Below are 27946 nucleotides of genomic sequence, written 5' to 3'. Positions count from 1 at the left end.
ATGGACCTCACGGGCAGCCGCTGTGTGCGGCTCAGCGATGCGGCCACCATGCCAGTCCTGGGGTTCGGCACATATGCACCTGCTGATGTGAGTGGGTGGGACCAGCACCGAGGGGCTGCCATCAGTGGGAGCTCGACCTGGAGGGGCTCTGCAGACACCCCGCTCTGGGCGCTGTGAGGACACCGTGCACGGGCTCCTGCACAGGGGGCTGCGGGGGCAGGGTCGGGTGATGTGGGAGCTGTGCTCGGGGTGCGGGTGACCAGGGGGGCACACGGGGTTCCTGGAGGTGCCCCCCTGTGGATGGGCATCAGGAGCATCAAAGGCTGAACGTCGCAGCCCGACTCCCCGGACAGAAGAAAAGAATTATCTACAATAAACAAATGCATGCGAGGCAAAGTGCAAAAAACCAAGTATGAGGCTGTGCAGGCCCCGGGAAGGAGCCTGTTGGCGCCCCCTCTGCTTTCTCTGCTGAGGCTGCCTCTGTCCCAGGTGCTGATGGCCTGCAGGGCTGAAGGCTGGACCTCAGACAGGGCAGGTGACCTCTGGGGGCCGGTGCAGACTGGCCTGTGCAGACGCGCATGCGCAGCCCCTGGGGGTCCAGACTCGGGTCTGGAGGCAGCACGGTGGCTGCGGGCGGCCTCGGGGTGTGTGAGGGCAGATGTGCTCTTTCTGCCCTGCTCCCTGAGCTCCTGGACTCACCCAGGGACCCCACAGGCCTGCGGAGAAACCAGCGTGAGGGACGGGTCTCCTCAGGCCTGAGGCCGGTCTCACAACAGAAGCGCCTGGTGTTTCCGGGGCAGAAGCAGCGGGACCCCTTGGCTCTCTGGGGTCCAAGCAACCAGGCGGCCGTCACCATCCCTGAGGGAATCCGGGGGCGGCAGCTGCAGTTCTCCTGTGGGAGGGGGGAGGTTGAGGGAACCCCATGGGCCTGTGCTGGGCTTTGAGGAGTTGGAGACTCTGGCTGCCCCTGGCACCCCCTCCCTCCCCGGGCTCAGGGCCACCCCTAATGAGGAGAAGGGGAGTGTGAGGGCAGGGAGGGGGAGCTGCAGAGGCTGAAGGGCCTCAGGGAGGTGACACAGGACCCTCAGAGGTTCCCTGAGAGGAGCTGGGGAAACGCTCCCCCTGAGGCGGGAGGCCGACTGTCCTCCTCACTCGCGGTTTGAAGGTTCCAAAGAGCAAAGCCCGTGAGGCCACCCAAGTGGCCATTGACGTTGGCTTCCGGCACATCGATGCTGCCTACGTGTACCAGAATGAGGAGGAGGTGGGGGAGGCGATGCGCGTGAAGATGGCTGACGGCACTGTGAGGCGCGAGGACTTGTTCTACACCACTAAGGTACAAGGGTACCGTTGTCTGAGGGAAGCCCTGCTGCCCACGGGAGATCACGAGCCCCACAGTGTGTCCAGATTCCTCCTCCGCCTCCCCCCTTGATAGTCACTGGATGGGGGCAATAGATCCTGAGTGGACTTCCGCCCATTGTGAGAGGACACAATGCTCCCTTCCCTGACAATGAGGTGACTGGCTGTCTGCGCACTCTCAGAGCTGCCTTTCTGACAGGCTCTCAGCCCTCTCAGCTCTCAGACGTGGTGGTGCGGGGGATGTCAAGTGAGGTCCACTGTATCCCGAGGCTTGGTGGGCCCCATGAAAGGCCACCTCTCCTCAGTTACTGGACCCCACAGGCTATTGGTTGTTCCCACAGCAACAGGCTGCCTGTGCAGCTGTGGAGGAGAGAGCTGTGTGGAGGGTGAGTTCCCGAGAAGAGCCCAATGCACATTGCCAACTTCAGGGCTCAGAACTCCCTGCTGACCTCTGGGTGCTTTCTTCAGAGTGGGGAAGAGCCTCCCCTCCACAGCCCGGGGAGTGACGTGGACGTGATGTGTTGGGTGCTAAGGCTGCTGGCTGTGATGACTGTGAGCTCACTCTCCTCCCATCCGTCAATCGTCTCCATACCTTGCAGTTAATCTCATGGTTGTTCAACTACACCCACAGGGCTCAGGGGAGACTCCTGCTCAGTGTTTGGGAAACCTGAAGGTTCCACAGCTGAAGCATGAGCCTAGACCCATCTCTCTGGAATGGAAAGTTCACATTTTCAACATCAATTTCACTATTTTTTCTCCAAAGATTTGAGACTCAAAGCAAAATCTTACTTCTTTTTCACCCTGCAGCTGTGGTGTACATTCCTGCAGCCAGAGTTGGTCCAAACATGTCTCAGAAGATCCCTGAAGAAGCTCAGGCTGGACTACGTGGACCTTTTCCTCATCCATCTGCCCTTTGCTCTGAAGGTGCTGTGCACCCTCGTCCTGCGCCTGACGTCCTGGGAGAGGAAGCCTGAGGAGGGTTATGACCCTCCTGACCCTGAGCCCCACTCCACCTTAGATGCTTCCTCCCTGACCTGAGCATCTGCAAGTGCTCCCAGGCTCTCGCCACCTGGCTCCTCAAAGACCTGTGACAGACTGAGGGATGCCCGGCACAGCATCAGCACAGATGCTGCCCCACAGCTGCCCCATGGGGTCCCCCCCCCCCACTAAAGGGCCTGTACTCAGGACAGGGCAGGTGGGGCCCTGGGGATGGGCCATGGTTGCTGCTTCCCAGACGCTCTGGCCTTCCTCCTTCCACGTCTTCTCATGAGGGACTCGCACATGCACACATGCAGCTATAATGACACAAGTATGTAAACACGTATGTGCACACAAGGACATGTATATGACACGCGTACACACACTCTGTGCATGTTTGAGTGGCGAAACAGCTGTGAGTGAGACATTTCCCCTGTCTTCTCTCTGCCAAGCAGCCAGGGGAGGACCTCCTGCCCACGGACGCCAGCGGGAAGGTGATCCTTGAGCCCGTGGACCTGTGTCAGACCTGGGAGGTGAGTGCGGCCCCACAGTCAGGGAACACCTGCCACTGGGACAGTCACCAACAGGGTAAGGGGTCAAGGCCTGAGTCCCAGAGTCCAGGGCGGGGTGTCTATCCGTGCCATAGTGCTGGAGTAACCTCTACGGTTTCATCCTATCGGGGTGTTGGGGCGCCTCTATTGGGTTCTGACCCCCAGTTTTATGGGGACTGGAGTCAAACAAGGGGTCAGATGCTCAGGGGGATGGGGGCCTTCACCCAGAGGACCCCAGGCTACTGCATGGGATCAGGGGCTGGGGCCCCAGGAAGGGTGTTGGTTTGGTGAATCCTCCCGAGTGCCCGTCTCAAACTATCCCCGCTCCCGCGGGCAGACACGTGTACCCTGTCCAGAAGCCAGTCTCTAGGACTGGTGCCCATTGGTACGTAACCTCCACAGGGCAAGGAGAAGGCCTGAGGGCCAAGGACAGCCTGGCATAGGGGAGCCTGGGCTCCGTCCTGGCCCTGTGTGAGCCCAGAGCACCCCTGAGGGCCCCCTAAACCAGGGACAAGCCCCATGCACGGACACGGCTGAGGTGCAGGCAGGGAAGTGGCCCCGATGGCAGGGGCCCACCTGTGGAAAGGGGGCTCCTGGGGACACAGTCTCGGGGGATCCGGTCACGGGGCGCGTTCAGATGACAGGGCTTCCCGTGCGCCGTCCCCAGGCCCTGGAGAGCTGCAAAGACGCCGGGCTGACCAGGTCCATCGGCGTGTCCAACTTCAACCGCAGACAGCTGGAGATGATCCTCAGCAAGCCGGGGCTCAAGTACAAGCCCGTGTGCAACCAGGTGAGGCGTGGGCAGGCCCCGTGTGCCCCTGCCCCCTCCCTGCCCCCTTTGTGCCCGGGGGTCTGCCGGGCACTGGCCACCGCTGAGTGCAGAGATTCCCAGGCGGCGAGGACAGATGGGGGCAGAGCCCTCTCCCGGGCAGGCATGCGGGGGCCTGTGACCTGCCCCTGTAGGGCTCATGGCAGTGGGCGCCCTGAGCCGGCCCATGAGAGGGTTTGTGGGAAGGATGCGCCCGAACAAGCTCCCTGTCTGCTCCTGACTCGGGAGAGCTTCCTGGGGGCCTGAGTCTGTGTCTCATCCTGCAGGTGGAGTGTCACCCTTACCTGAACCAGCAGAAGCTGTTGGACTTCTGCAAGGCCAGGGACATCGTCCTCGTGGCCTACAGTGCCCTGGGGTCCCACAGAGAACCAAAATGGTAATGAGAGGGTCTGTGTTACCCTTCTGAGCTCTCTTCTGATGATGACACACCCCACTTTATGTGTGACATTTATTATGGGATGTTCCAACTGCAAACCTGTGGGCTAGTCAGTGAGCCCATTGTAGCACGGCGGAGCCACCACCCTCATGCCATGCCATGCTCCTTCCTTGTTTCATCCACAAGGCATCCACTCAAAGACCATGCCCTAGCTTGTAACAGTCAGTGTTGGGGTCTCCCAAGGAGCAGAGAAGGGCGTGTTTGCAGGGATAGGTCCATGGGCCAGAAACTGCCCTGGGTGCCACATTCTCTGCCACAACGCCACATGGGGGGCATTTTACGGTGAGGTTTCAATGACCAGTCCTGCATGCATGTGACTGATCAAACACAACAAGTGGATGGCCCATGGGGGGCATCCTGCAGTCGACCAGAACCTCCATCTCCGGCGTCAGTGTGTCGCCCCAGGCAGTTGAGCCGGAGCCAACCACATTCCTGGCTCCCCTCCTTGGAGGTGAGTTGTCTCTTGCAGTCCTCGTGCCTGCATGTTTGTAGGGAGCACTGTCTAGTGTCCAGCCAAGAGTAGGTCTCTTGGATGGTGATATTCACCCTCCCATTCTCTCACTGAGTCACTGTTCTGCCCAGGCACAGGGCAGCACGCTGCATGTCCAGTTTGGTGCAGTTGTGAATGAGTCTCTCTGAGTGTCGGGAAACCTAAACCATACTGTGTTGTTCTGCTTCCTGGCTCTGTGGGAGTGTGAGGTCCTACACCCTCTGTCCTACGTTCTACACAGACATATGTTTGGGCCTTGTTTTCAGGGTCGCCCAAGACAGTCCGTGTCTCCTGGAGGAGCCGGTCCTGACGGCCATTGCCAAGAATCATGGCCGCAGCCCCGCCCAGGTGGCCCTGCGCTACCAGCTGCAGCGGGGAGTGGTGGTGCTGGCCAAGAGCTTCAGTGAGAAGAGGATCAAGGAGAACTTCCAGGTACAGGGAATAGTGGCCCAGGATCAGAGCTCCCAGGTCAGTGCTCCAAGATTAGTGCTCCCAGGCCAGAGCTCCCAGGTCAGACACCCAGATCAGAGCACCATGTGAGATCTTTCTCTTGACACGTGATTTTGTTCTTTCTTAACTTGTCACAGCCACGTGCAAGGTAACTGTGTCCCCTGGTGCATTAAGGACCCCGAGTCGTTCTCCCAGCTGATGGGTGGAAGGACGGGTCACAGGCTGGTGGCCAGCACCATCTTTATTGAAACCAAACAGGGCTTATATAGGGCAAGAGAAACTGTGCTCCTGAGGGTGGGGACAGGGGTTAACGAGAGGGGGAGTGGAGCACGAGGGGGACCTTTAGACATAGCCCAGAGGCTTGGGGTGCTCTGGAGCTGGGGTGGGCATGGGAGCAGGGGGATCAGAAACTCCACTACCACAAGCCGCCAGAGACAAGGGCAGCCGGGCTCAGGCCTGTGACAGGCGACGGCGCCTGGAGGGTGCCGTCCCCCCCATCTCCCCAGCCTCTCGCCCTGAGAATCCCGCAGAGTTTCCCTGCTGGGTGGGGCAGGCACCATATTGGGGGCTCTTTCAGAGTCAGGAGAATGAGGCCCATTATTGTTACTGTATTTAGCATACTGAATATGCCACGGGTAGCTTTCCAGGCTCTGCGTACGGGTGGGATACCCTCAGTAGCTTGCCTGGCTCTCTGAGAGGGACAAAAGCTTTTGGGGTGGCCTCCAATTAAGGGCTGAGGGTCAAGGCTCATCAAATTCCCGGAATGATGATGAAGGAAAGATCCAGAAAGAGTGGTCCATGGAGCAGATGTCTCTTAATTTGGCCCAGTGTCCATTCACCTGAAAAAAGAAAAATCAGATTTCAAAAGAAATTTAAGTAGAAAGACATGGGATGGTTGACTTATGTCATGTCATTAGTGAAATGATGACAGTAAAAGAGGGGACAGCCCAGTTCAAAACTCAGGCTGACCATCTCTGACTTAATGGGTCTCAGAAAAGCCAGGACCCCATGGGTCAGAGAGAAGCCCAGATGCAAACCTGGTGGGATTATCAGCCTCTCCTTATGAAGGGAGAGGATGCCGAGTGCCGAGGCATCCTAGTAACCAGGCTGCTGGAGCACGCAGCCACACACACAGCCCTGCGGAGTCTCCAAAGCTCACAGGCCTGACAGCCCAGTGGAACACAGAATCAGATGGCATACTGTGTACAGGCCCTCAGCGCAATTAGCAAAAGCAATAGCACAGAGGCTCAACCAGCTCCACAAAGCTGTGAACAATAACTGTATTAATACCATTACGACATGTGTGGACTGGAGAGATAGCACAGCAGTAGGGCGCTTGCTTTGCATGCAGGCGACCCGGGTTCGATTCCTCTGCCCCTCTCGGAGAGCCCGGCAAGTTACTGAAAGTATCTCTCTTGCACGGCAGAGCCTGGCAAGCTACCCGTGGCGTGTTCGATATGCCAAAAACAGTAACAAGTCTCACAATGGAGCAGTTACTGGTGCCCGCCCGCTTCAGCAAATCGATGAGCAACGGGATGACAGTGACAATGACAGTGACGATATGTGTGTGTGTGTATGTGTGTGAGTGTATGTGAGTGTGTATGTGAGTGAATGGATATGTGAGTGGATATGTGTGTCTGTAAATGTGTGTGAGTGTGTATGCGTGAGTGTGTGTGTGGTTTGTAACAAACAATGTGCAGTATATTATTTGTGCCTGCTATGGGGGCAGACTAGAACAGGGAGCTTGATGGAGGGAAGTCGTGCTGGGGAGGATTTGTGTTGGAATACTGAATACTGGAATAATGGTATGATGAACAATCTTGTAAGTCACTGGGTGTAAATCAAGTTTTGAAGCGGGAAAAGGGAAACTGAGGTAGAGGCACACCTTAGCCAGCACAGGAGAAGCAGAGGACAACACCCTCCCCAAAATGGATTTGGGGTTGGCTGGGGATCCCTGTGCCAGGAGAAGCTGTGCCTAGGGGTGTGTGTGTGTGTGAAATCCCTTAGATTCTCTCCTTCCTGCAGGTGTTTGACTTTGAACTGACCCCGGAGGACATGAAAGCCATCGACAGCCTCAACAGGAACTTCCGATATTTCAGAATGGACCCGTGAGAATTAGATGTTTCTGAGATTTAGGCGGGGATGCAAGTTTGGGCGGCGGGACAGGCCCCTGAGTCAGGTGATGCCTGCTGAGCGGCAGAGGTGTAGAACTGGGCACTGGACTCTGTAGGCCTAATGTCCAGGTGGAACTCACTGTCCTGCCCTGAGCCTGGACTTCATGCATGAGGACCCACTCCCTGATTGTGACTCGGGGGCTAGGGACAGCTGGGGACAGGGCAAGGTGGGGCACCCCCATGAGGAGAGGAGTGGAAGGATGCAGAGGTAAGGAGTGACCACTGAGTGACAGAGAAAGAGCTGTAGAAACAGGCATGGGGTGTCTCCAGGGCCCCCAAGTTCCTTAGAGTGGCCCCTGGGGGCATGGCTGGGTATTCTCTTGGGGGGGAGAGTGCAGGGCGGCCCCATGGGATCCTCCTGTCCAGGAACCACTGAGCCCAGAGGAGGGGCTAGCCTGGGCCGTGGTCCTTCTGGCCCAGACACTGGGGTCTCTGTCACGCCCATGGCCTTGGCGCCATGTACCCTGGACTGTGGGACTCAGAGGGGGTGGGAGACTTGTCCAGGGCCTCCCCATGTGTTGGGGAGAATTTGTCACGGTGGGTAAAGGGGCCCAGCCCCCGCCCTTGAGCACCCTGGTTGATGCCGCGAGAAGGCGGCCACCACACTGACCCGTCCTTGTCCTTGTCCCCAGTGCGATGGACCACCCCAACTACCCATTTGCTGACGAGTACTGAGGCTTCCTGTGCTGGAGTGGAGGGACCCGTGCATGGCTGATGGGGCAGCGCCTGCGGGCCCAGCCTAGCCTCCCCCTTCACTTTTTCTCCCCGTGAGTTAATAAAGATGTGAAATAGCTGAGACGGGGATTATGTCCTGATTATAGTCATGGGGTTTTCAACACGCAGATTCCACAGAGACTGAGATTAAAGGGAGTCCGTGAGAATGAAATAACCCGCAATCTGCCCACCGAGCTGCTTCTTTCGGGGCTTCTTCCTTCGAGTGTTTCATTTTCTCCTTTGCCCGAGGTTGCCTTAGTTCGCAGTACAGTGTGGATCCCGGCAGTGATGCTTCCCGCAGGCGCACAGTACAGCCCACAGTGCGCCTGCCCACAGCTCTGCACACCCCGCACAGCCCGATGACAGCCTGCCTGCCCTTCCTCTGTGCCCCGTTCTGCCACGGGACTCCAAGAGTGCTATGCTCCGTTCCTTAGCTGGTGTTGGTCATTTCTGACCCACACATGCGGGAAACCCTTCAGGAACTGTTTTCTCCTGTCTTGACTAGTTGCCCGGTTCATTCCCTCTTCCAGCGCCCTCCACGCTAGTACAAAGGGCATGGCTGCATCTTGTGTGTGGTGGAGCCGGGATCTCTGGGGCACCCAGGCAGGCACTGACACTGCTGGAAGCACCAGGGCCAACCCAGTTTCTCTTGCTGCCCCCAGGCCCCTTGCTCCCTTGATACCCGGGACTCCTACAAACCGCCCCCACTCTCCCCGACTAGACTGGTGATATTTCTGATGTTCCAGGCCTGTGCCAGCCTCTGCCCTGCAGTGGGGACTCTCGGGACGAACACATCCCTGAGCACTGAGGCCTGTGATGCCGACGCCTGTAGGGAGCCATTTAACCTTACTGATCTTATCCTGTCACTATTTGTTTAATCACTAGCTAACCCCATGCCACACCTAGCAAAGGTTGCCACTCCTAATCTTACTGATCTTATCCTATCAGCATTTGTTTATTACTAGCTAAATCCCGTGCCACACCCTGCATTTCTGTTGGGGGTCCTGGCACCACCTCCTCCCAACAGGGAGGTATAAAATACTGTAACTGCCATAGAATAAAGGCCTTTTCTCCCTCCTCCGGGCTCTGTGTCTGTTCTTTCGGCTGCGCCCTATGAAGGGTTCTCCCTGCTGAACAGAACGAGACCTCCACATCGACTTCCACAGACGCCATGGTAACAGAATCCCCTCAGCGACAGTTGGGCCCTCTCGCACGTGGAACGGCATGCCCTGCTGATGGAGGGCCCCGCCCAGAGGCACAGGGCCCTGAGTGTCAGCAGACAGCAGGACCGGTGCTGAGACCCAGGGGAAGCCCCTGCCATGCACACTCGTCCTGTCGTCAGGCAGGAGACTGGGGACAGAGACTCAGACTCCCATCCACGGCTCTGGAAACAGGGAACCTCACTGGTCACCAAACGTGGGTGACTGAGCCCAGGCTGGGAAATCCTGGGAACCCCCACCAGCCTCCAGCCAGCCAGGAGCCCCAGGCCATGAGGACAGAGAAGGAGGAGGGGAGACGCTCCTCGATGAGTCTGCAAGGGACAGTGGGACAGTCAAAGGCTCCCCACACCCCCGCACTTGACACCCATGAAACACGGCGGAAAGGCAAGCAGCATCCACTGGTACAGGGAACTGTGGAACAACCCCAGGCTCCTGACATCATCTACCGAGTCACGGCCCGGAAAAGGCACGAAACCCAAAGGACCAGGCACGAAACTGCAGGCGGGGCAGGATTCCGAGGTCTGCAGCATCCAGAGCAGGAGCCTGGTGGCAGCCCAGGAGTCGCGGCATCGGCGGCTGCAAAGCCAAGCCACCTGCCAGCTCTGCTGTCATCTTGTTATAAGTGCAGAAATCATGCAGGGAGGTCTGGACACAAAGCAGTGTCCTCCCTGTACACTTTCGGCTCCACAGTTGGGGGTGACTGTGGAGCCGAAAGTGTACAGGGAGGACACTGCTTTGTGAGAAAGCGCAGGTTTCAGTTTCAGGAACTCTGAGTTTGAGTTTGTTAATACCTGACCAGGACGTTTCTTAAGCAGAGTTCTTAGATCTCCGTGAGCCTTCGTCTAAGACATTCACTTACTTCTTTCCCGTGACATAAAACAACCAGAGCGCCAGGGTAGCTCTGAGGGTGATGAGAGGATGCGTGTGCTTTCAGGCTCCTGGCCTCGCTCTCCTCACCTGCCCCACACACGGGTGCTGGAAGCAAGCAGCGGACCTTAGATATTTGGCTCAGGATGGAAAGGGACAGCCAACAGGAAGAGGCGTCCATGCCACCCTGGCCAGGAAAGCGGCTTCCACTGGAGGCAAAGATGGCATTGGAGAGAGAAAGCGGGCCTGCGGGAGGGAGGGAGGGGTGCCATGGGCGCCTGGCACCGTCCTCTCTCCCGGCCCTCCCAGCAGAGCTGGCACGTGACTGTCCCGGGTGGCACTGCTCCACTCTCTCCCTCTCACGACACTACACTTCTGTAGAATTCTCTCCTTTTTCAATTTTGGTCATTAAGAGTAGTTTTTCTTAGATCACAACTTTTTTTTTTCTTTTTGGGTCACACCCGGCGATGCACAGGGGTTACTCCTGGCTCTGCACTCAGGAATCACTCCTGGCGGTTCTTGGGGGACCATATGGGATGCTGGGAATAAAACCCGGGTCAGCTGCGTGCAAAGCAAATGCCTTACCCGCTGTGCTATCGCTCCAGCTCCAGATCACAACTTTTTTTTCAAATTATAGGTGCAGTGATTCACGATGCTGTTACTGCTGGTGTGTGTGTGTGTGTGTGTGTGTGTGTGTGTGTGTGTGCGCGCGCGCGCACGCGCGCGCGCAGAGACCATCTAGTGCCACACACCCCACCCCAGAGCCTCCCCTGGGAGTGACCCCTGTCCCCACTGGCCCCAGCACTGGGGCAGCCTCCTCCAGCAGCCTCTGCCCTCCTGTCCCTGCAGCTGTGGGCCACCTTCCTCCGCCCCGAGCTGGTGCGCCCAGCCCTGGAGTGTTCGCTGAGGCAGACGCGGCTGGGCTACCTGGACCTCTACCGGATGCACTTCCCAGCAGCCCTGAAGGTGTGTGACCCCGCGTGGGAGGAACAGGACACATGAGGTGTCCAGTCCCGAGGGCCCGAGTCCCATGAGGATGCCTCAGGCTGTGTCTGAAATGAGTCTGAGGCTCAGCGCTCAGCTGGCAGGGCCGTGCCAGGGAAGCGGGTGGGCATGAAGGCTGACCCCCTTGGCTCCTGCCCTCTCCAGGCTGCTTCTAGCTGGGCCCTCGGCCTCCCAGAGTGTCTCAGTCGAAAGACTTCCCTGTCAACAGCCTGAGGCCTTGCCAAGTCCCAGGCAAGGGAACGACTGTACATGGGGCTCTGGGTGTCAGGCTCCCTGCGGGGGGAGCCAGAGGTGCCCTTGTCACCTTCGTTCTCCTCACAGCCCGGGGAAGAGATGATCCCAGAGTGATGCAGAGAGTCTCTTGCCCACGCTCCTGGCTGTCTTCCCCGGGGCCCCTTGGAGGGGATGGGCTCCAGCTTCCCCCCCAACCCCGAGCAGAGGTCCTGGCGGCCGAAGACCACCAGAACCAAGCTGCAGCCATGCTGGAGGCTCCTCTCTACACGTTCGGACAGGCCTCATGCATGAAGGTACGGCAGAGGAACCCAGGTGTGTGTAATCCCATCAATGGCCAACATCCAGAGAGAGACTTAAAAGCAAGCTCTCAGAAGACAGTGATGCAGAGAGTCTCTTGCCCGCACGCCTGGCTGTCTTCCCCAGGGCCTCTTGGAGGGGATGGGCTCCAGCTTCCCTCCCCACCCCAAGCAGAGGTCCCGGCGTCTGAAGACCACTGGAACCTAGCTACAGCCATGCTCAAGGCCCCTCTCCACAGGTTTGGACAAGCCTCATGCATGAATGTACCGGCAGAGGAACCCAGGTGTGTGTAATCCCATCAACAGCCAACATCCAGAGACTTAAAAGCAAGCTCCCAGATATCTTTAGCCTACTCCTCCCTCTGGGGGAAACTGGCAATCTTCTGAGAGTTTCCTGCCCACATGGGACAGCTTTGCAAGCTTCCCATGGTGTATTCATATGCAAAATCCAGTAACAAGCTGGATCTCATTCCCCTGACCCTGAAGAGCCCCCAGTGCAACATCGTTAGGAGGGCCAAGTCGAGATTGACTTCTAAGATCTCAGGGAAAGGATGAAATGAGATGTTACTGAGCCTGCCCGAGAAATCGGTGATTAACAGGATATTGTGATATTCCACAAATGATTGCAGTCATTCTCTGTCTGTCCCTGTCTTTCTGACTCATTTCACTCAGCATGAGACTCTCTATAGGACCTCTGCTTTTTCTCCGGGTACAGCTGTGTGTGTTGAAGGCTGTGTGGAAGTTACTCTCTGTCACACATCAGCCTGTAGCCATGAGCTTCCTCTCTCCCCCAAGCTCCTGCCGGCAGCAGGGAATGACACTCTCGTGTGGCTTGCTGGGGTCACTTAATGCCCGTGGTTTTTCCTTATGTGTAAATCCAAGCATGTCTTGATATGGTTGTGACCATTTCTTCTCTGGTTGCTATCTTTTCATTACTCTCATCAAATGTTGACTTATAAATTTCTTTGTACACGTGTTTTTCTTGTCGTTTTTCTAACTAGGGGCCACACCTGCCAGTCCTTGGGACTTACAGCGCAGGGTATAAGCTCTGGGCTGTGCTCCACCACCTGAGCTAGCCGCCCACTCCTCTTGTCCAGTTTTCAGAGACCTCTTAGAGTAGAGGGGAGTGGGAGAAGAGATAGGTGAGAAGCAAGTGGGGAGTCGGGGACAAAGGTGATGTTAAACAATGATAGCGCCAAATGGGCAAATCACAGTCAACAATGCTGAAGTCAAGAGACCCAAACTTTAAGAACAGAACTTATAAAAGTTCCTGTCAAGAGGACAGGAGGGGGAGGGCGGGGGCATATGGGAAGGAGCTGGGGGCATTGGTGGAGGGAAGTTGATACTGATGGTGGAATCAATGACGCAACATTGTATGTCTAGAACTCAACTGTGAAGAACTTTGCAAAGCACGGTGCTATAAAAATATTTATTAAAAACAAAAGAGCCCTCTTAGATAATAAAATATTGCCTCCTGGCAGCCCCTGCCCAAGGCTGCCATTTTGCCAGCAGAGAGACAGTCCAGGCCACACCTCCAAAGGAACAGATACAGCCCAATTTTCCCCGGGAGACTGGTTTGGGGTGAGAACTCTGGGTCCTTCCTGGAATGAGTGGGGCAGTTTCCCTTTCGGCCCAAAGAACACAGCAGCGCACAGCCGCCCCCACAGCCTCTGACATATAAACAGCCCAACTCTACAGCTGAACCTCATCGAACTGCCAAGCACAGTTCCTGGACCCTTCGGTCACACATGCTGCTGCTCGACGCCTCCAAATCCCCTAGTACGGTCAGCCCAGGAGGACCACTGCAAATCTGATGGACAGTTGTGCAGAGCAGCACCAAGTCAGTGAGCCCGAACAACACACACAAGGCACAAGCAGCACCAACCAGCACAGCAGATCTCCGAACAATGACTTTGAGAACATTATCGTGAGAGAACTGTTATCACAAATTAATCCTCATTAATCTAAGATATGATAACTCCATTGGCCTTTGGCTTGTAACAAACAATATGAAGAAAATTTATTTGTGCCTGCAAGGGGGCAGGCTGAGGTGGTGGGAACCTCAGAACACTGGTGACTTGAAGATCATGCTGGTGGTGAGGTTGGAACATGTAATGCCTGAAGTAAGTGCATTATAAATAGCTTGGTACATCATGGTATTATAATAAAAAATTGAAAATCTTGCTCCCTTTCAGCTTCCTTATCTACATTTTCTAAATGTGTGATTTTTCCTATGAACGCTGTTAATTGCAAATTTTATCATGCAAAAGTTTTCATTTTTATATAGTCAAGTATGTTTATTGCTTAATCAATAACATTTGTTTTTTTTGTATTTATCAAGATATTTCCCAAGACATATTGTACCTGGGGTGTGCTTGTAAGTATCACTCCTTTTAAATGCTTCATATCCTGTATGTATCTGGACAAATGGACTTAAAGCTAAAGAAAAGAATCAGAGATGGGATGGACATTACGTACTGGTTATGACTTGACAGTCAGTCAAAAGGATTTACCTCTTGTCAACATATATGCCCCCCTGAGGTGGCAGTAAAGTTGTTTTAATTAAATGTCAGGAGATCTTTGACAACAGAACACGGTGTATTGGCAGGCTCGGGCATTGGACAAATAAACCGAATGGACAGATGTCAATATAGAAAAAAGAGCTCTAAATGAGGAATTGTAAGAACTGGGATTAATGCACAGGACTGTTTATTCCTCCCCTCCCCCAAGCTGATTCCATATTATTTTCCAGCACACATGGAGTATTCTCTAGGAGACACCATATGCTCAGGAATAGCTTGGATGTGCATTAAGACATAAAAGCAGAAATCATATTAAGTATGTTTTCAGACCGCAGTGTCAGGAAGGTAGAGGTTATCTTTTAAAAAACTGACGGACAGCAGCAATTCTGGAAAATCAAATGGAATTCTTCACTAAACATCAGGTTCAGGAAGAAATAGAAAAATATACATTCATTTCTCAGAATAAATTAGAACGCAGACACAGATTTTTTTAATAAGAATTTTATTTTATTGAATCACCATGTGGGAAATTACAATGCTTTCAGGCATAAGTCTTAGTCATACAATGCTGAAACAACCATCCCTTCACCAGTGCCCATATCCCACCACCAAACAAAAAAAAAAACCCACAGTACACCTCCCATCCCGCCCACCCCCGTACCCTCCCACCCCACCTTGTAACTGATAAGTTTCACTTTACTATCTATTTACTTTGGTTACATTCAGTATTTCAACACAAACCTCACTATTATTGTTAGGAGTACCCCACTAGAGTCAGACCTGTTGTGAAGAGATATGAGGTTTTGGATTTCTGTACTTTAACAACTAAGTCCAGGGAGATTTCTTTCAGATATTGGATCATTGCAAGCTTGTAAACCCCATCTGTGGTCGTCATAATATGGCGGTCCCCACGCCCTTCATCCCCGGGAAGGGACAGGTGAGAGAGAGAAATACCTTTCCCCTCCTGGGCGGGCATGGGTTCTCGGCTTAGTTCTCAGGCTGGAGACATTCTGCGAGGAGCTGCCCATGCCGAAAGTGGTTTAGCTGGGTCTGGATTCACGCTCTGGCAGCTGAGAACGCAGACACAGATTTTAAGAACCTATGGGATACAGAAAAAGCAGTACTAAGGGGTAAATTCGTACCAGTATGGGCTTACATAAAGAAATGAGAATGAGCTCAAATAAATTACCTAATCTCTCAACTTTCAAACTAGAGAAAGAACAATAAAAAATGCAAAATAAGTAGAAGAAGGAAATCATAAAACAGCACATAAAACAATGACATAGAAATAAAGAAAACAAAACAGAAGGTCAAAGAAACTAAGCACATTTGAAGAATAAACACCTTTGGCAAACTCTTAGCTAGATTCTTAAAGAAGAAAAGAAAATAAATAAAAATAAAGAAAATAAAAAAATAAAGATCAGGGGCAAAATAATAACATAAACCTCACACATAAAACGTCAAAAGTTTATTACAAACAAGTCTTTCATGTAGCTTGATAATTTTCTGTTTTGGGGCACACCTGCTCACTCCCAGCAGGACTTGGGGGTCCATCATGATCTTGCACCATCCAGCTGAGGTATGTGCAAAGTGAGCACCTGTTGTCCTCAGATCGATTATCTCGGAGTAAGGAGTGAGTCCCCGAGAGCTGACATCTGTTCATGACTGAATCAGGGGAAGGAGAAAACCTGAATCGGGTCTGGATGGGCTAATATTAGCAGAGTCATGGGACACTATCTTACACCATGTTTTTTAAGTTAAATCAAAGCTGCTGACTAACACAGAAAGTTAGCTGTTAGTTAAATCCTTTCACAATATTTTTTAACAGAAGACTTTATTTTCCAATAATCTAATGAGGACAGAAAACACACGAAGTTATTTTGAAAACACACAGTTTTTCTAGGTAGATTACCAAATGATAAAAATATTTCAGAGTCAGATAGGAATCCTAGAAGATTCTATTTACAATTTCTAAGAGAATTGATGTTTTTGGCCTATGAAATGCAATGAAGATTTAGCTTTATATAAATACAGTATTGATATTAAAACGTCCACAAAGATTTTTTTTTTTAGTTTTTGAAGCTATAAATATTTTTAATACAAAATCATAAGTTAATGAAAGTATACTAATGAAGAAAGCATTCAAGCTAAAACATCAAGAAGACAGATGACAAAGATATGTATAAAATAACAAATGTGTATTATATTTATATATGGAATATACAACATGCTTATCATTATTTTGATAAAATTTTATGGGATATTTTGGTTTAGTTTTCTATAGGGATCATATTTTCTATATTGTATGAATATTAATGAGAGAAATAAGACAGATAAGAAAGTAAATCTTATACTAGAATTTGGTGTACAGACAGTTAAGACCTGTGGGATTATTCCACATGCTACAGGCCTTGAGTGCTAGTAAAAGCGTTATATAGTTTCTGAGGAAGAAAAACTCATTCCATAAGATTCACTAAAGGGATAGTTGAGAAATCAATAGTCAAACAATTGTGTTTTAGAACGCACTGGTTTGATTAAGCTGAGAATAAAATAGCTGTTTCTGGTGGCATGAGGAAGGGGGACAGGAATAAAGAGAGGAACGCGAACAGTGTAAGGGAACTGAGTGGATGTGTGGGAATTAGAAATGAGGGTGGAAATTTCTGCTGTGACACTCTTCTGATTTGAGGTAATCATGTATATGAAAGAGGAATTAGCTGGCTGAGAGTTGAAGCTTAAAATGGAATATTCTGTTAGAGAATGGCCTATTTGGTACACGTTTTATATACCCTTTGGCCTTATCATTGTCCTTTAGCAGGTCTACATTTGTAACAGGCACCTTTTAAGAAGTGTGCCTGAAGTTATAGTGGCCAAATCTGAGGGTTCATAGTAACTAAGACTGAATATTCTACTGAAAAAGAAACCTATTTGTAAATAATATATATGTGCCAATTTAGTCATCAATCCCCTTGCCTACCTAAGCAAATGAAATTCACTGAATTTCTTCCTTTACCACAAAGTTGACACAATACATTCTTTCCTTCTTGCTTTCTTGCCTTCCTTTCTTTCTTCCTTCCTTTCTTCCTTCCTTTCTTCCTTCCTTCCTTCCTTCCTTCCTTCCTTCCTTCCTTCCTTCCTTCCTTCCTTCCTTCCTTCCTTCCTTCCTTCCTTCCTTCCTTCCTTCTTTCTTTCTTTCTTTCTTTCTTTCTTTCTTTCTTTCTTTCTTTCTTTCTTTCTTTCTTTCTTTCTTTCTTTCTTTCTTTCTTTCTTTCTTTCTTTCTTTCTTTCTTTCTTTCTTTCTTTCTTTCTTTCTTTCTTTCTTTCTTTCTTTCTTTCTCTCTTTCTCTCTTTCTTTCTCTCTTTCTTCCTCTTTTTCCTCCTTCCTTTGTTTGTCTTTTTTATTCTCTCTCTCTCTTCCTTTCTTGCTTGCTTGTTTGCTCTTATTCTTTCTTCCTTTCTTGCCTGCTTGTTTGCTTTTATTCTTTCTTTCTTTCTTTCTTTCTTTCTTTCTTTCTTTCTTTCTTTCTTTCTTTCTTTCTTTCTTTCTTTCTTTCTTTCTTTCTTTCTTTCTTTCTCTCTCTCTCTCTTTCTTTCTTTCTCTCTTTCTTTCTCTCTTTCTTTCTTCCTTTCTTTCTCTTTCTTTCTTTCTTTCTTTCTTTCTTTCTTTCTTTCTTTCTTTCTTTCTTTCTTTCTTTCTTTCTTTCTTTCTTTCTTTCTCTCTCTCTTTCTTTCTCTCTTCCTTTCTCTCTCTCTCTCTCTTTCTTTCTTTCTTTCTTTCTTTCCTTCTTTCATTCTTTTTTTTTTTAAATAATTTATTTATTTTTAATTAGAGAATCACCGTGAGGGTACAGTTACAGATTTATACACTTTTGTGCTTATACTTCCCTCATACAAAGTTCGGGAACCCATTCCTTCACCAGTGCCCATTCTCCACCACCCGTAAACCCAGCGTCCCTCCCACCCTCCCCAATCCCATCTCCCCCCCACCCCACCCTGCCACTGTGGCAGGGCATTCCCTTCTGTTCTTTCTCTCTAATTAGCTGTTGTGGTTTGCAATAAAGGTGTTGAGTGGCCGCTGTGCTCAGTCTCTAGCCCTCATTCAGCCCGCAACTCCCTTCCCCCACATGGCCTTCGACTACAATGTAGTTGGTGATCGCTTTTCTGAGTTGCCCTTTCCCCGGAACGTGAGGCCAGCCTCGAAGCCATGGGGTCAACCTCCTGCTACTTATTTCTACAGTTCTTGTGTATTAGTCTCCCACTCTGATATTCTATATACCATAGATGAGTGCAGTCTTTCTATGTCTGTCTCTCTCTTTCTGACATATTTCACTCAGCATGAAACTTTTCATTCCCATCCACTTAACTACAAAATTCTTGACTTCCTTTTTTCTAACAGCTGCATAGTATTCCATTGTATAGATGTACCAAAGTTTCCTCAACCAGTCATCCGTTTTGGGGCATTCGTGTTTTTTCCAGATTCTTGTAAACAGTGCTGCAATGAAAATACATGTGCAGATGTTGTTTCGATTGTACTTTTTTGCCTCTCTGGGATATATTCCCAGCAGTGGTATTGCTGGGTCAAATGGGAATTCAATATCTAATTTTTTGAGAATCGTCCAAATTGTTTTCCAGAAGGGCTGAACCAGTCGGCATTCCCACCAGCAGTGAAGAAGGGTCCCTTTCTCCCCACATCCTCTCCAACAGCGGTTGCTTTTGTTCTTTTGGATGTGTGCTAATCTCTGTGGTGTGAGGTGGTATCTCATGGTTGTTTTGATCTGCATCTCTCTGATGATTAGTGATGCAGAGCACTTTTTCATGTGCCTTTTGGCCATTCGTATTTCTTCCTTGGTAAAGTTTCTGTTCATTTCTTCGCCCCATTTTTTGATGGGGTTGGATGTTTTCTTCTTGTAGAGTTCAACCAGTGCTTTATATACCATTGATATCAACCCCTTATCTGATGGGTATTGTGTAAATATCCTTTCCCATTCTGTGGATAGTCTTTGTATTCTGGTCACTGTATCTCTTGCGGTGCAGAAGCTTTTTAGTTTAATGTAGTCCCATTTGTTGATCTCTGTTTTCACTAGATTGCTTAGTTCCGTGTCACCTTTGAAGATACGTTTATCTTCAATATCGTGGAGGGTTTTGCCGACCTTGTCTTCAATGTACCTTATGGTTTGTGGTCTAATGTTGAGGTCTTTAATCCATTTTGATCTGACTTTTGTGCATGGTGTCAGGTCAAGGTCTAAACCCATTTTTTTGCATGTGGTTGTCCAGTTGTGCCAGCACCATTTGTTAAAGAGGCTTTCTTTGCTCCACTTCACATCTCTTGCTCCCTTATCAAAGATTAGATGATCATACATTTGGGGTTGTGTGTAGGGATATTCCACCCTGTTCCATTGGTCTACGGCTCTGCCTTTGTTCCAGTACCATGCTGTTTTAATTGTTACTGCTTTGTAGTAAAGATTGAGGTTGGGGAGGGTGATGCCTCCCATCATCTTTTTCCCAAGAATTGTTTTAGCTATCCTTGGACGTTTGTTCTTCCATATGAAATTTAGGATTGCTTGATCCATTTCTTTGAAGAATGTCATGGGTATACTTATAGGGATCGCATTGAATCTGTATAATGCTTTAGGGAGTATTGCCATTTTGACAACATTGATTCTCCCTATCCACGAGCAGGGTATATGTTTCCATTTCCTCATGTCCTCTTTGATTTCATGGAGTAGCGTTTTGTAGTTTTCTTTGTAAAGGTCTTTTACTTCCTTGGTTAAGCTGATTCCGAGGTACTTGATTTTCTGGGGCACGATTGTGAATGGGATTGCTTTTTTCATGTCCCTTTCCTCTGCCTCATTGTTTGCATATATGAAGGCCATGGATTTTTGGGTATTGATTTTGTAGCCTGCAACTTTACTGTATAAGTCTATTGTTTCTAAGAGTTTCTTAGTAGAGGTTTTAGGCTTCTCTAGATATAGTATCATGTCGTCTGCAAATAGTGAGAGTTTGATGTCTTCCTTTCCTATCTGGATGCCCTTAATCTCTTTTTCTTGTCTAATAGCTATCGCAAGTACTTCCAGTACTATATTGAAGAGGAGTGGTGAGAGTGGGCATCCTTGTCTTGTGCCCGATCTCAGAGGAAAGGCCCTTAGTTTTTCCCCGTTGAGGATAATGCTTGCCGTAGGCTTGTGATAGATGGCTTCGACTATCTTAAGGAAAGTTCCTCCAAACCCCATTTTGGCGAGGGTTTTCATCATGAAAGGATGTTGGATCTTGTCAAATGCTTTCACTGCATCTATTGATATGATCATATGGTTTTTGTCTTTACTTTTGTTGATATGCTGGATTATGTTGATTGATTTCCGAATGTTAAACCATCCTTGCATCCCTGGGATGAATCCCACTTGGTCGTGATGTATGATCTTTTTGATGAGTTGTTGGATCCTATTTGCTAGTATTTTGTTGAGGATCTTCGCATCGGTGTTCATCAGGGAAATTGGTCTGTAATTTTCTTTCTTAGTGGTGTCTTTGTTTGCTTTTGGTATTAGGGAGATATGTGCTTCATAGAAACTGTTTGGGAGAGATCCTGTTTTTTCAATTTCCTGGAAAAGTTTGAGGAAAACAGGCAATAGGTCTTCTTTAAATGTTTGGAAGAATTCGCCAGTGAAACCATCTGGGCCTGGGCTTTTGTTTTTGGGGAGGTTTTTGATTACCGTTTCAATTTCCTTAACATTGATGGGTCTATTCAGGTATTCCAGGTCTTCTTTCTTCAGTGTTGGGAGATTGTAGGAATCAAGGAATCCATCCATTTCTTTTAGGTTCTCCTTTTTTGTGGCGTAAAGACCTTCAAAGTAGTCTCTAATGATCTTTTGAATCTCACTGGTTTCTGTTATGATGTCCCCCTTTTCATTTCTGATTCGATTTATTAGAGTTTTCTCTCTTTCTTTCTTTGTGAGTCTTGCTAGCGGTTTATCAATCTTATTTATTTTCTCAAAGAACCAACTCTTTGTTTCATTGATCTTTCGGATTGTTTTTTTGGTTTCGATGTCATTAATTTCTGCTCTAATTTTTATTATTTCTTTCCTTCGGTCTGGTTTGGGGTCCTTTTTCTGGTCCTTTTCTAAGGTCTTGAGTCGTGAAGTCAAGCTATCTATGTGGGTCCTTTCTTCCTTCCTGAGGAATGCTTGGAGAGCTATAAATTTTCCCCTTAACACGGCTTTAGCTGCGTCCCATAGGTTTTGGTAGCTCGTGTCTTCATTCTCATTTGTTTCTAAGTATCTTTTGATTTCTTCCTTGATTTCCTTCCTGACCCACTCATTGTTCAACATTGAATTGTTTAATTTCCAGGTGTTTGATTTGATTTTCCGTGTTTGTGAGTGGTTAGCTTCTATCTTCAGCGCATCGTGGTCTGAAAAGATGGTTGATACAATTTCTATTTTTCCGATTCTATTGAGGTATGTTCTGGGGCCCAGTACATGGTCTATTTTAGAAAATGTTCCATGTGCACTGGAAAAGAATGTGTATTCTTTCTTTTTGGGGTGTAAGGCCCTGTATAGGTCTATTAGGCCTCTCTCTTCAATTTCTTCTTTCAGAGTCAGTGTTTCCTTGTTGAGTTTTGTTCTTGTGGATCTATCTAGAGGCGATAAGGCCGTATTGAAGTCTCCGACTACAATTGTGCTGTTAGTGATGTCCTCTTTGAAGTCTGTTAGGAGTTGTTTTAAATATTTAGCCAGTCGTTCATTAGGAGCATATACGTTTAAGAGTGTGATTTCTTCCTGTTGTACATATCCCTTGATAAACAGAAAATGACCTTCACTGTCCCTTTTGATCTTTTTCATCCTGAAATCTATGTTGTCGGATACCAGGATGGCCACTCCAGCTTTTTTAAGGGGGTTGTTTGCTTGGAGGATTGTTTTCCATCCTTTGACTTTGAGTCTATGTTTACTCTGTTTGTTCAGGTGTGTTTCTTGCAGGCAACAGAATATTGGGTTTAATTTCCGGATCCATTTAGCCACTCTGTGTCTCTTGATAGGTGCATTTAGGCCATTGACATTGAGAGAGATTATTGTGATGTGGTTTTGTGTAATCTTTCTGTTGGATTTGTTGTTCTTATGGGGCTCCTCCTTGTCTTACAGTAGCCCCTTTAGACCTTCTTTCAAGATTGGTTTTGAGTCTATGAAGGACCTGAGCTGTTGTTTATCCGAGAAGTAGTGTATGGTTCCTTCGAGTTTGAGTGAGAGTTTAGCCGGATAAAGTATTCTTGGTGAGGCATTCATTTCGTTGAGCTTTTTCACTATGTCCCACCATTGTCTTCGGGCTCGGAGGGTTTCTTCTGACAGATCGGCCGTAAATCTGAGGGGTGCTCCTTTGTATGTGATTTCCTTCCTTGACCTTGCTGCTTGCAGAATTGTGTCTCTATCCATGGTATCCGTCATTCTGACTATGATATGCCTTGGGGTCTTTTTATTCGGGTCTCTTTTTGCTGGTACTCTTCGGACTCCTTGTATCTGGATGCCTGCCTTGTCCAGCTCTGGGAATTTCTTAGCAATGATATCTTTGACTGTGTTTTTTTCATTGGGGTTGCTTCCCTGCGGTTCTGGTACTCCAATGATTCTTATGTTGTTCCTCTTGAAGTCATCTCCCAGGGCTCTGATTCGCTCTATAGCCATTTTGAGGTCTTTGGCCGTGATTTGTTGTTGTCTATAAGCTTTCTGAAGCTCATCTTCCAGATCACTGATTCTGTCTTCGGCTGTAGTCATTCTACTGTTGAGGGCATCTAGTGATATTTTTATTTCATCTACCGATTGCTTTATTTGTGAGACTTCCGTTCGAAGGTTTGAAATTTCTGCTCTCATTTCTGCTCTCATTTCTTCCTGTATTTTCTTGGTAGACCGTTCCAGCGCTTCATTCATCTCCTCTCTTAATTTATTGGATGTCTGTTCCATATTTGCTTGGAGTAGGTCGACTCTCCTCCAGATTTCCTCTCTGAATTGTTTATCTGAGAGGTCGTAGATGTGAGAAGCCCCTGTTGAGGTTTCTGGTATCTTTTCTTCCCCCTCTCTTCTCGGAGGGGATTTTCGCTGCTTCTTCATATTGTTACGGAAGTATAGAGTTGGAGCTTTGTAGTTATTTACTCCTTTTTCTTCTTGTGGAAAGAAGGTTTTCTGATCGTGCTAAACTTCCTTTATTAACTGACAGCTTTTATAGTGTCAGACTAAGCTAATGGCTATTTTGCGTGTTTGAGATCGCAAAAGTGAATTTTCAAAAAAATACAAGTACCTAGTGAGCTGAGGTAACAATGAATAACTGTGGCCGCTCTGAGAGGAGGCCACGCCCACTTTTAGACCACGCCCACTAACATACGGGACACGCCCCCAGTGTCTTCCTGCGAGGGCGGGCTGCAGTTAGGGGGCCCGGGGAGGAGCCGGGGCGCAGAGGACACGGGCTGGGGCGGCTGGAAGGTCTCGGGGAGTCCAGGCGGCGGGAAGCGGGGCGCGGGAGGGCGTGGCCGAGGGTCTGGGACGGTACCTGCGAGGGCGGGCCGCAGTTAGGGGGCCCGGGGAGGAGCCGGGGCGCAGAGGACATGGGCTGGGGCGGCTGGAAGGTCTCGGGGAGTCCAGGCGGCGGGAAGCGGGGCCCACAAAGATTTTTTAAATCTCACTCAGCTTGAGATATAATATTTCTATCTCAAGTTTCATTTACAAAATTCTTTTAAAACTTCTTTGTTTCATTTAGATTTTCTCCTATATTTTTCCCCTGTGATCTGATAGCCAGGTTTTTTTTTTTTTTTTTGTAGAGAATCTTTTCCTCTAGATGGAGCAAATCCATGTCTATATCTCACATCTTCTCTTACAGAAGGCTAAATCCTCCTCATCTTGCACAGGACTATGCTTCTGTCTTCTTATGATTATATGCATTCATTAGAATGTCCCCCTACCCAAAAATCTTATTTCTAGTGCAAACTAAGAATCATGGGCCTCAAGTTATGCTATCATTCTAAGGTCTGGTAGACTTAGAAATAAATCTTCAAATTTCTGAAATTATATCATTGCTTGTCATTCAATATGGCACAAAACATATTCATATATAGCCTTAAATATCTTTTGTTTTCTATATAATGAGGAGTTAGAAGAAGGTAAATGCATGTTAGTTATGCATAGGTAGTTAATGCCTCAACATCAATCTTGTTGGAAAATTAAATAGTTAATGAATTTGACTAACTTGTCCTTGAAATTAACAAAACTTAAATTTTTAAGTCACATAAAATATTTTAACTACACATCACTGTCATCCCATTATTCATCGATTTACTTGAGGGGGCACCAGTAACATCTCTATTACACTGAGCTCTGAGATATTAGAAGCCTCTTTTTACTTGTCTTTCCCACTGATTGGAACTCTTTTAGGGTCAAGGGAATGATACCTATCGTTACTGTTTTTGCATATCGAATATGCCACGGGTAGCTTGCCAGGCTCTGCCATGTGGGCCGGATACTCTTGGTAGCTTGCCAGGCTCTACAAGAGGTATGTATATATCTACATATTAATAGATATGTGTATACATATATTAACTACACATAACAGAAAGCAAAGTTATTGAAAAAAAATTTACAAATGTTTATGTCATCTGCATCTATTTATTTTCAGGTCCTTAGTGCTTACATTTAGATCATCTATGAAAGCATCATTAGACATAAGAAAGTGAACCATTATCACAAGCCACTTTTCTTGCTAACCAATCTTTTAAGAGATACCATGAGCTACTTGTTGACTAGTAAGCACAGGTGAAAAATATAGTATGTTTGTTCTGGACTTAGTGCTTGTAACTCTGAGTCAGTCTACTTTAGTAAATTAGTAAATTTAGCAAATAACAAAATTTTATTTTATTAAATTAGTTTTTTTTAATGGAAGAGTCTGGCAAGTTCCCTATGGCATATTTGGTATGCCAAATACAGTAACAATAACAGGTCTTATTCTCTTGATCCTTAAAGAGCCTCTAATAGTTGGGAAAGACGAGTAAGGAGAGGCTGCTAAAATCTCAGGGCTGGGACGAAAGGAAACGTTACTGGTGCCCACTCGAGCAAATCGGTGAACAAAGGGATGACAAGGATACGGTGAAAGTTGCATATGGGTACTTGGGTGCGGTGATCTACAACCTTCACACCATCATGCCTGTGTTTCATTTTTCTAGAATTCCAGAAAATAGTCCGTTTCTCCTGGAGGAGCCGGTCCTGATAGCCATTGCCAAGAAATACGGCCACAGCCCGGGGCAGGTGGCCCTGTGCTACCAGCTGCAGCGGGGGGTGATGGTGCTGGCCAAGAGCTTTACGGAGAAAAGGATCAAGGAGAACTTCCAGGTACGGGCACGGTGGCCCAGAGTGATGAGGCCCATGAGTCGCCGACTCTCTCACTTGTGAGCAAACACCCACATGTCCTTTTCCTTTTTAGCCCTCCCTGGTGTCCAGGGGGAAGACCACAGGCAGATGACAGGGCACAGGCACCGGCGCCAGTTTTGCTGGCCTCCGGGGAAGCTCAGATACCTCCTGGGTGTGACGTGAGCAGACTTAGCTCTGTGAGCACCAGGCTTGGGGCCCTTCCCTACACAGCCCCTGGGAAACCTTGGTTCCCCTCATCCCTTCCCTACACCACGACTCTCTGTTTGCACCTGGAGCCATGGGGGTCTGGCTCTGGGGAGGGGACACCCAGCCCCACTGCGGGCCTCAGTGCTGTGCGGCACCCCAGCTTCCCTTCTTGAAATTGAGTTTGCCTGGGGCTCTCCGGCCTGACCTATGCAGTGCCGGCCCTGGGCCATGGTGCTCACTGTCCCCACACAGACTGGGGTGGGAAGGAGGTTCACAGGGGAGGGGTTCTCCAGAGCCCCTGCTCTCTCCCGGGGCCTCCTACGGACAGTGCTCGCTGTGAACCTGGACACACTTTGAGGAACTGTGTGAGTTCCATATTGATTTTAGACGAGGGCTAAGTATTTCATAATGTGTTTATTTTGGGAGAGGAAGACATTGGAGCAAGTGACTTATAAAGCAAATACTCCTATTCTTGAGCTCTGGACTTATTTAGTTTTGGGGACATCTGAAGGTCAAGTCTGCCTGGTTGGGACAGTGAGAAAAAAGTGCCATCCTCTGCTCTCATGCAACTCAACCTGCTACCCCAAGCCCACGGCGCCATGGCCTGCCTGCAGCGTGTTAAGGAGACCACAGAGGGACAGGCCGATGGCAGAGAGAGGACCACTGTGCTCTCCATGAAACTGCCCAATGCATCAATCCCTCTGCTTCCCACTGGGACTCTTACTGCTGCTCTGTCAGCTTCATGGACTCTCCAGTCAGACCGTGGACACCCAATAAAGGCCGCTCTAGGCTGAGGGGGAGAGACTCCATTCACAGGGGCCTTCTCTGTGAGATCTGAGTGACCCCCAGACACACTGGGCTTTTCCTGGTGGAGGGAGGACTCTGTACGCAGAAAGCAGAGCGTGGGGCCCATCCTGGGCAGGTGGGTGGTCATGCCCTTGGTCAGGGTCTCTTCCTGAGACCAGTTAACCCTGGAGAGAGCCTGCAGGCAGGTGGGTGCACTCTCTCCCTTGTTTGCTCTAATTCTAGAGCTTATCAACTCACAGGGGTCATGGGGAAGGAAAAGATTCACCAAAGTGTGACCCCAGGAACAGTTTCTTTGTCCATTTGGTCCTGTTTTCCTTCCATTTCAAAACAGAAAGGAAAGGAATGACTTTTTTGAGAAGTCAAACTCAGAGTTATGACGGCCCAGTGATGTGACTTTTATACTTTATTTATTTTTTGTTCAATGGGGACGAAAGAAGATGGGGAGTCTGAGGCAAAGACATCTCAACCAATGCATCAAAACTGATGACAGGAGCCCTAAGTAGATTGCCGATTGGGCATAAGTCCTCACGAGACTCTTTTCTTCTTGCAGATATTTGATTTTGAATTATCTCCAGAGGATATGAAAGCCTTAGAGAGCCTTAATAGAAACTTCCGCTATCTCAGCATGGAATTGTAAGTGTGGCATAGGCGATTGCAATGGGGCATCTGTGCATTTTGCGAATAGTAGGGAACAAGCTTCCTGGGGCCGGCCAATGGGCTTGTGTGAGCAGAGATGTGGAACTGAGCTCCTGGACTCTGCAGGCTTGAGGTCCAGCAAGTACTAAGTGGGCAGCACCAGGAACTGGGCCAGGACTGCCGCAAAATGCCTCGTGGCCTCATGTGAAAGCACTATGGTGGCCCGAGCCCTAGATTCAGTGCCCCTGATTCTGTCTCACAGAGGCCACCTCCAGGGCCTGCAGGACAGCTGGGGGATAGGGCAGGGGACTCCCAAAAAGAGAGGTGTGGGAGAAAGCAAATGTGAGGGCTGACCACTGAGTGAGAGGGAAAGAGCTGTGGAAACAGGTGTGGGGTGTCTCTGGGGCCCCCAAGTCCCTTAGAGTGGCCCGTGGTGGCAGGGCTGGGTGTTCTGGGGGGTCAAAGCGCAGGGCAGCCCCCTGGTCTCCTTCTGTCCATGGACCAGGTGAACTCCGAGGAGGGACTATCCTGGGGCCGTGGCCCATCCGGCTCAGATACTGGTGTCTCGGTCGTGCCCATGGCCTTGGCGCCATGTCCCTTGGACTGTGGGACTCAAAAGGGGTGGGGACTTGTCCAGGGCCCTTCGTGTGTTGGAAAATTTGTCATAATGTGCAAAGGGGGGTCCTGGCCCAGCTCCTGCCCTCAAGCACCCTGATCGATGCCTCGAGAAGGCGGCCACCACTCTGACCCGTCCTCCACCCGCAGTGCGATGGGCCACCCCAACTACCCGTTTGCTGACAAGTACTGA

The 27946-nt window shown here is 49.3% G+C and overlaps 1 protein-coding gene across 2 annotated transcripts; it reads left to right on the top strand.

Moving 5' to 3' along the window:
- On the top strand, positions 1–27946 carry LOC101555749 (aldo-keto reductase family 1 member C15-like). 2 transcript variants are annotated; one of them, XM_012934725.1, is made up of 9 exons: positions 1–87; positions 1166–1333; positions 2164–2280; positions 2790–2867; positions 3553–3675; positions 3981–4090; positions 4907–5072; positions 27053–27135; positions 27904–27946. In XM_012934725.1, exons 1-9 carry the CDS (start codon positions 1–3, stop codon positions 27944–27946), a joined length of 975 nt encoding a protein of 324 aa, XP_012790179.1. The 2 variants fall into 2 exon arrangements, with proteins under 2 accessions (XP_012790179.1, XP_004617448.1); XM_004617391.1 differs by lacking the exons at positions 27053–27135; positions 27904–27946 and adding exons at positions 7116–7198; positions 7897–7939.

Source organism: Sorex araneus, chromosome 5, assembly GCF_027595985.1.
Source record: "Sorex araneus isolate mSorAra2 chromosome 5, mSorAra2.pri, whole genome shotgun sequence".
NCBI lineage: Eukaryota > Metazoa > Chordata > Mammalia > Eulipotyphla > Soricidae > Sorex > Sorex araneus.
Note: the sequence above shows the minus strand (reverse complement) of the source record. Positions and strands in the feature narration are given on the sequence as shown.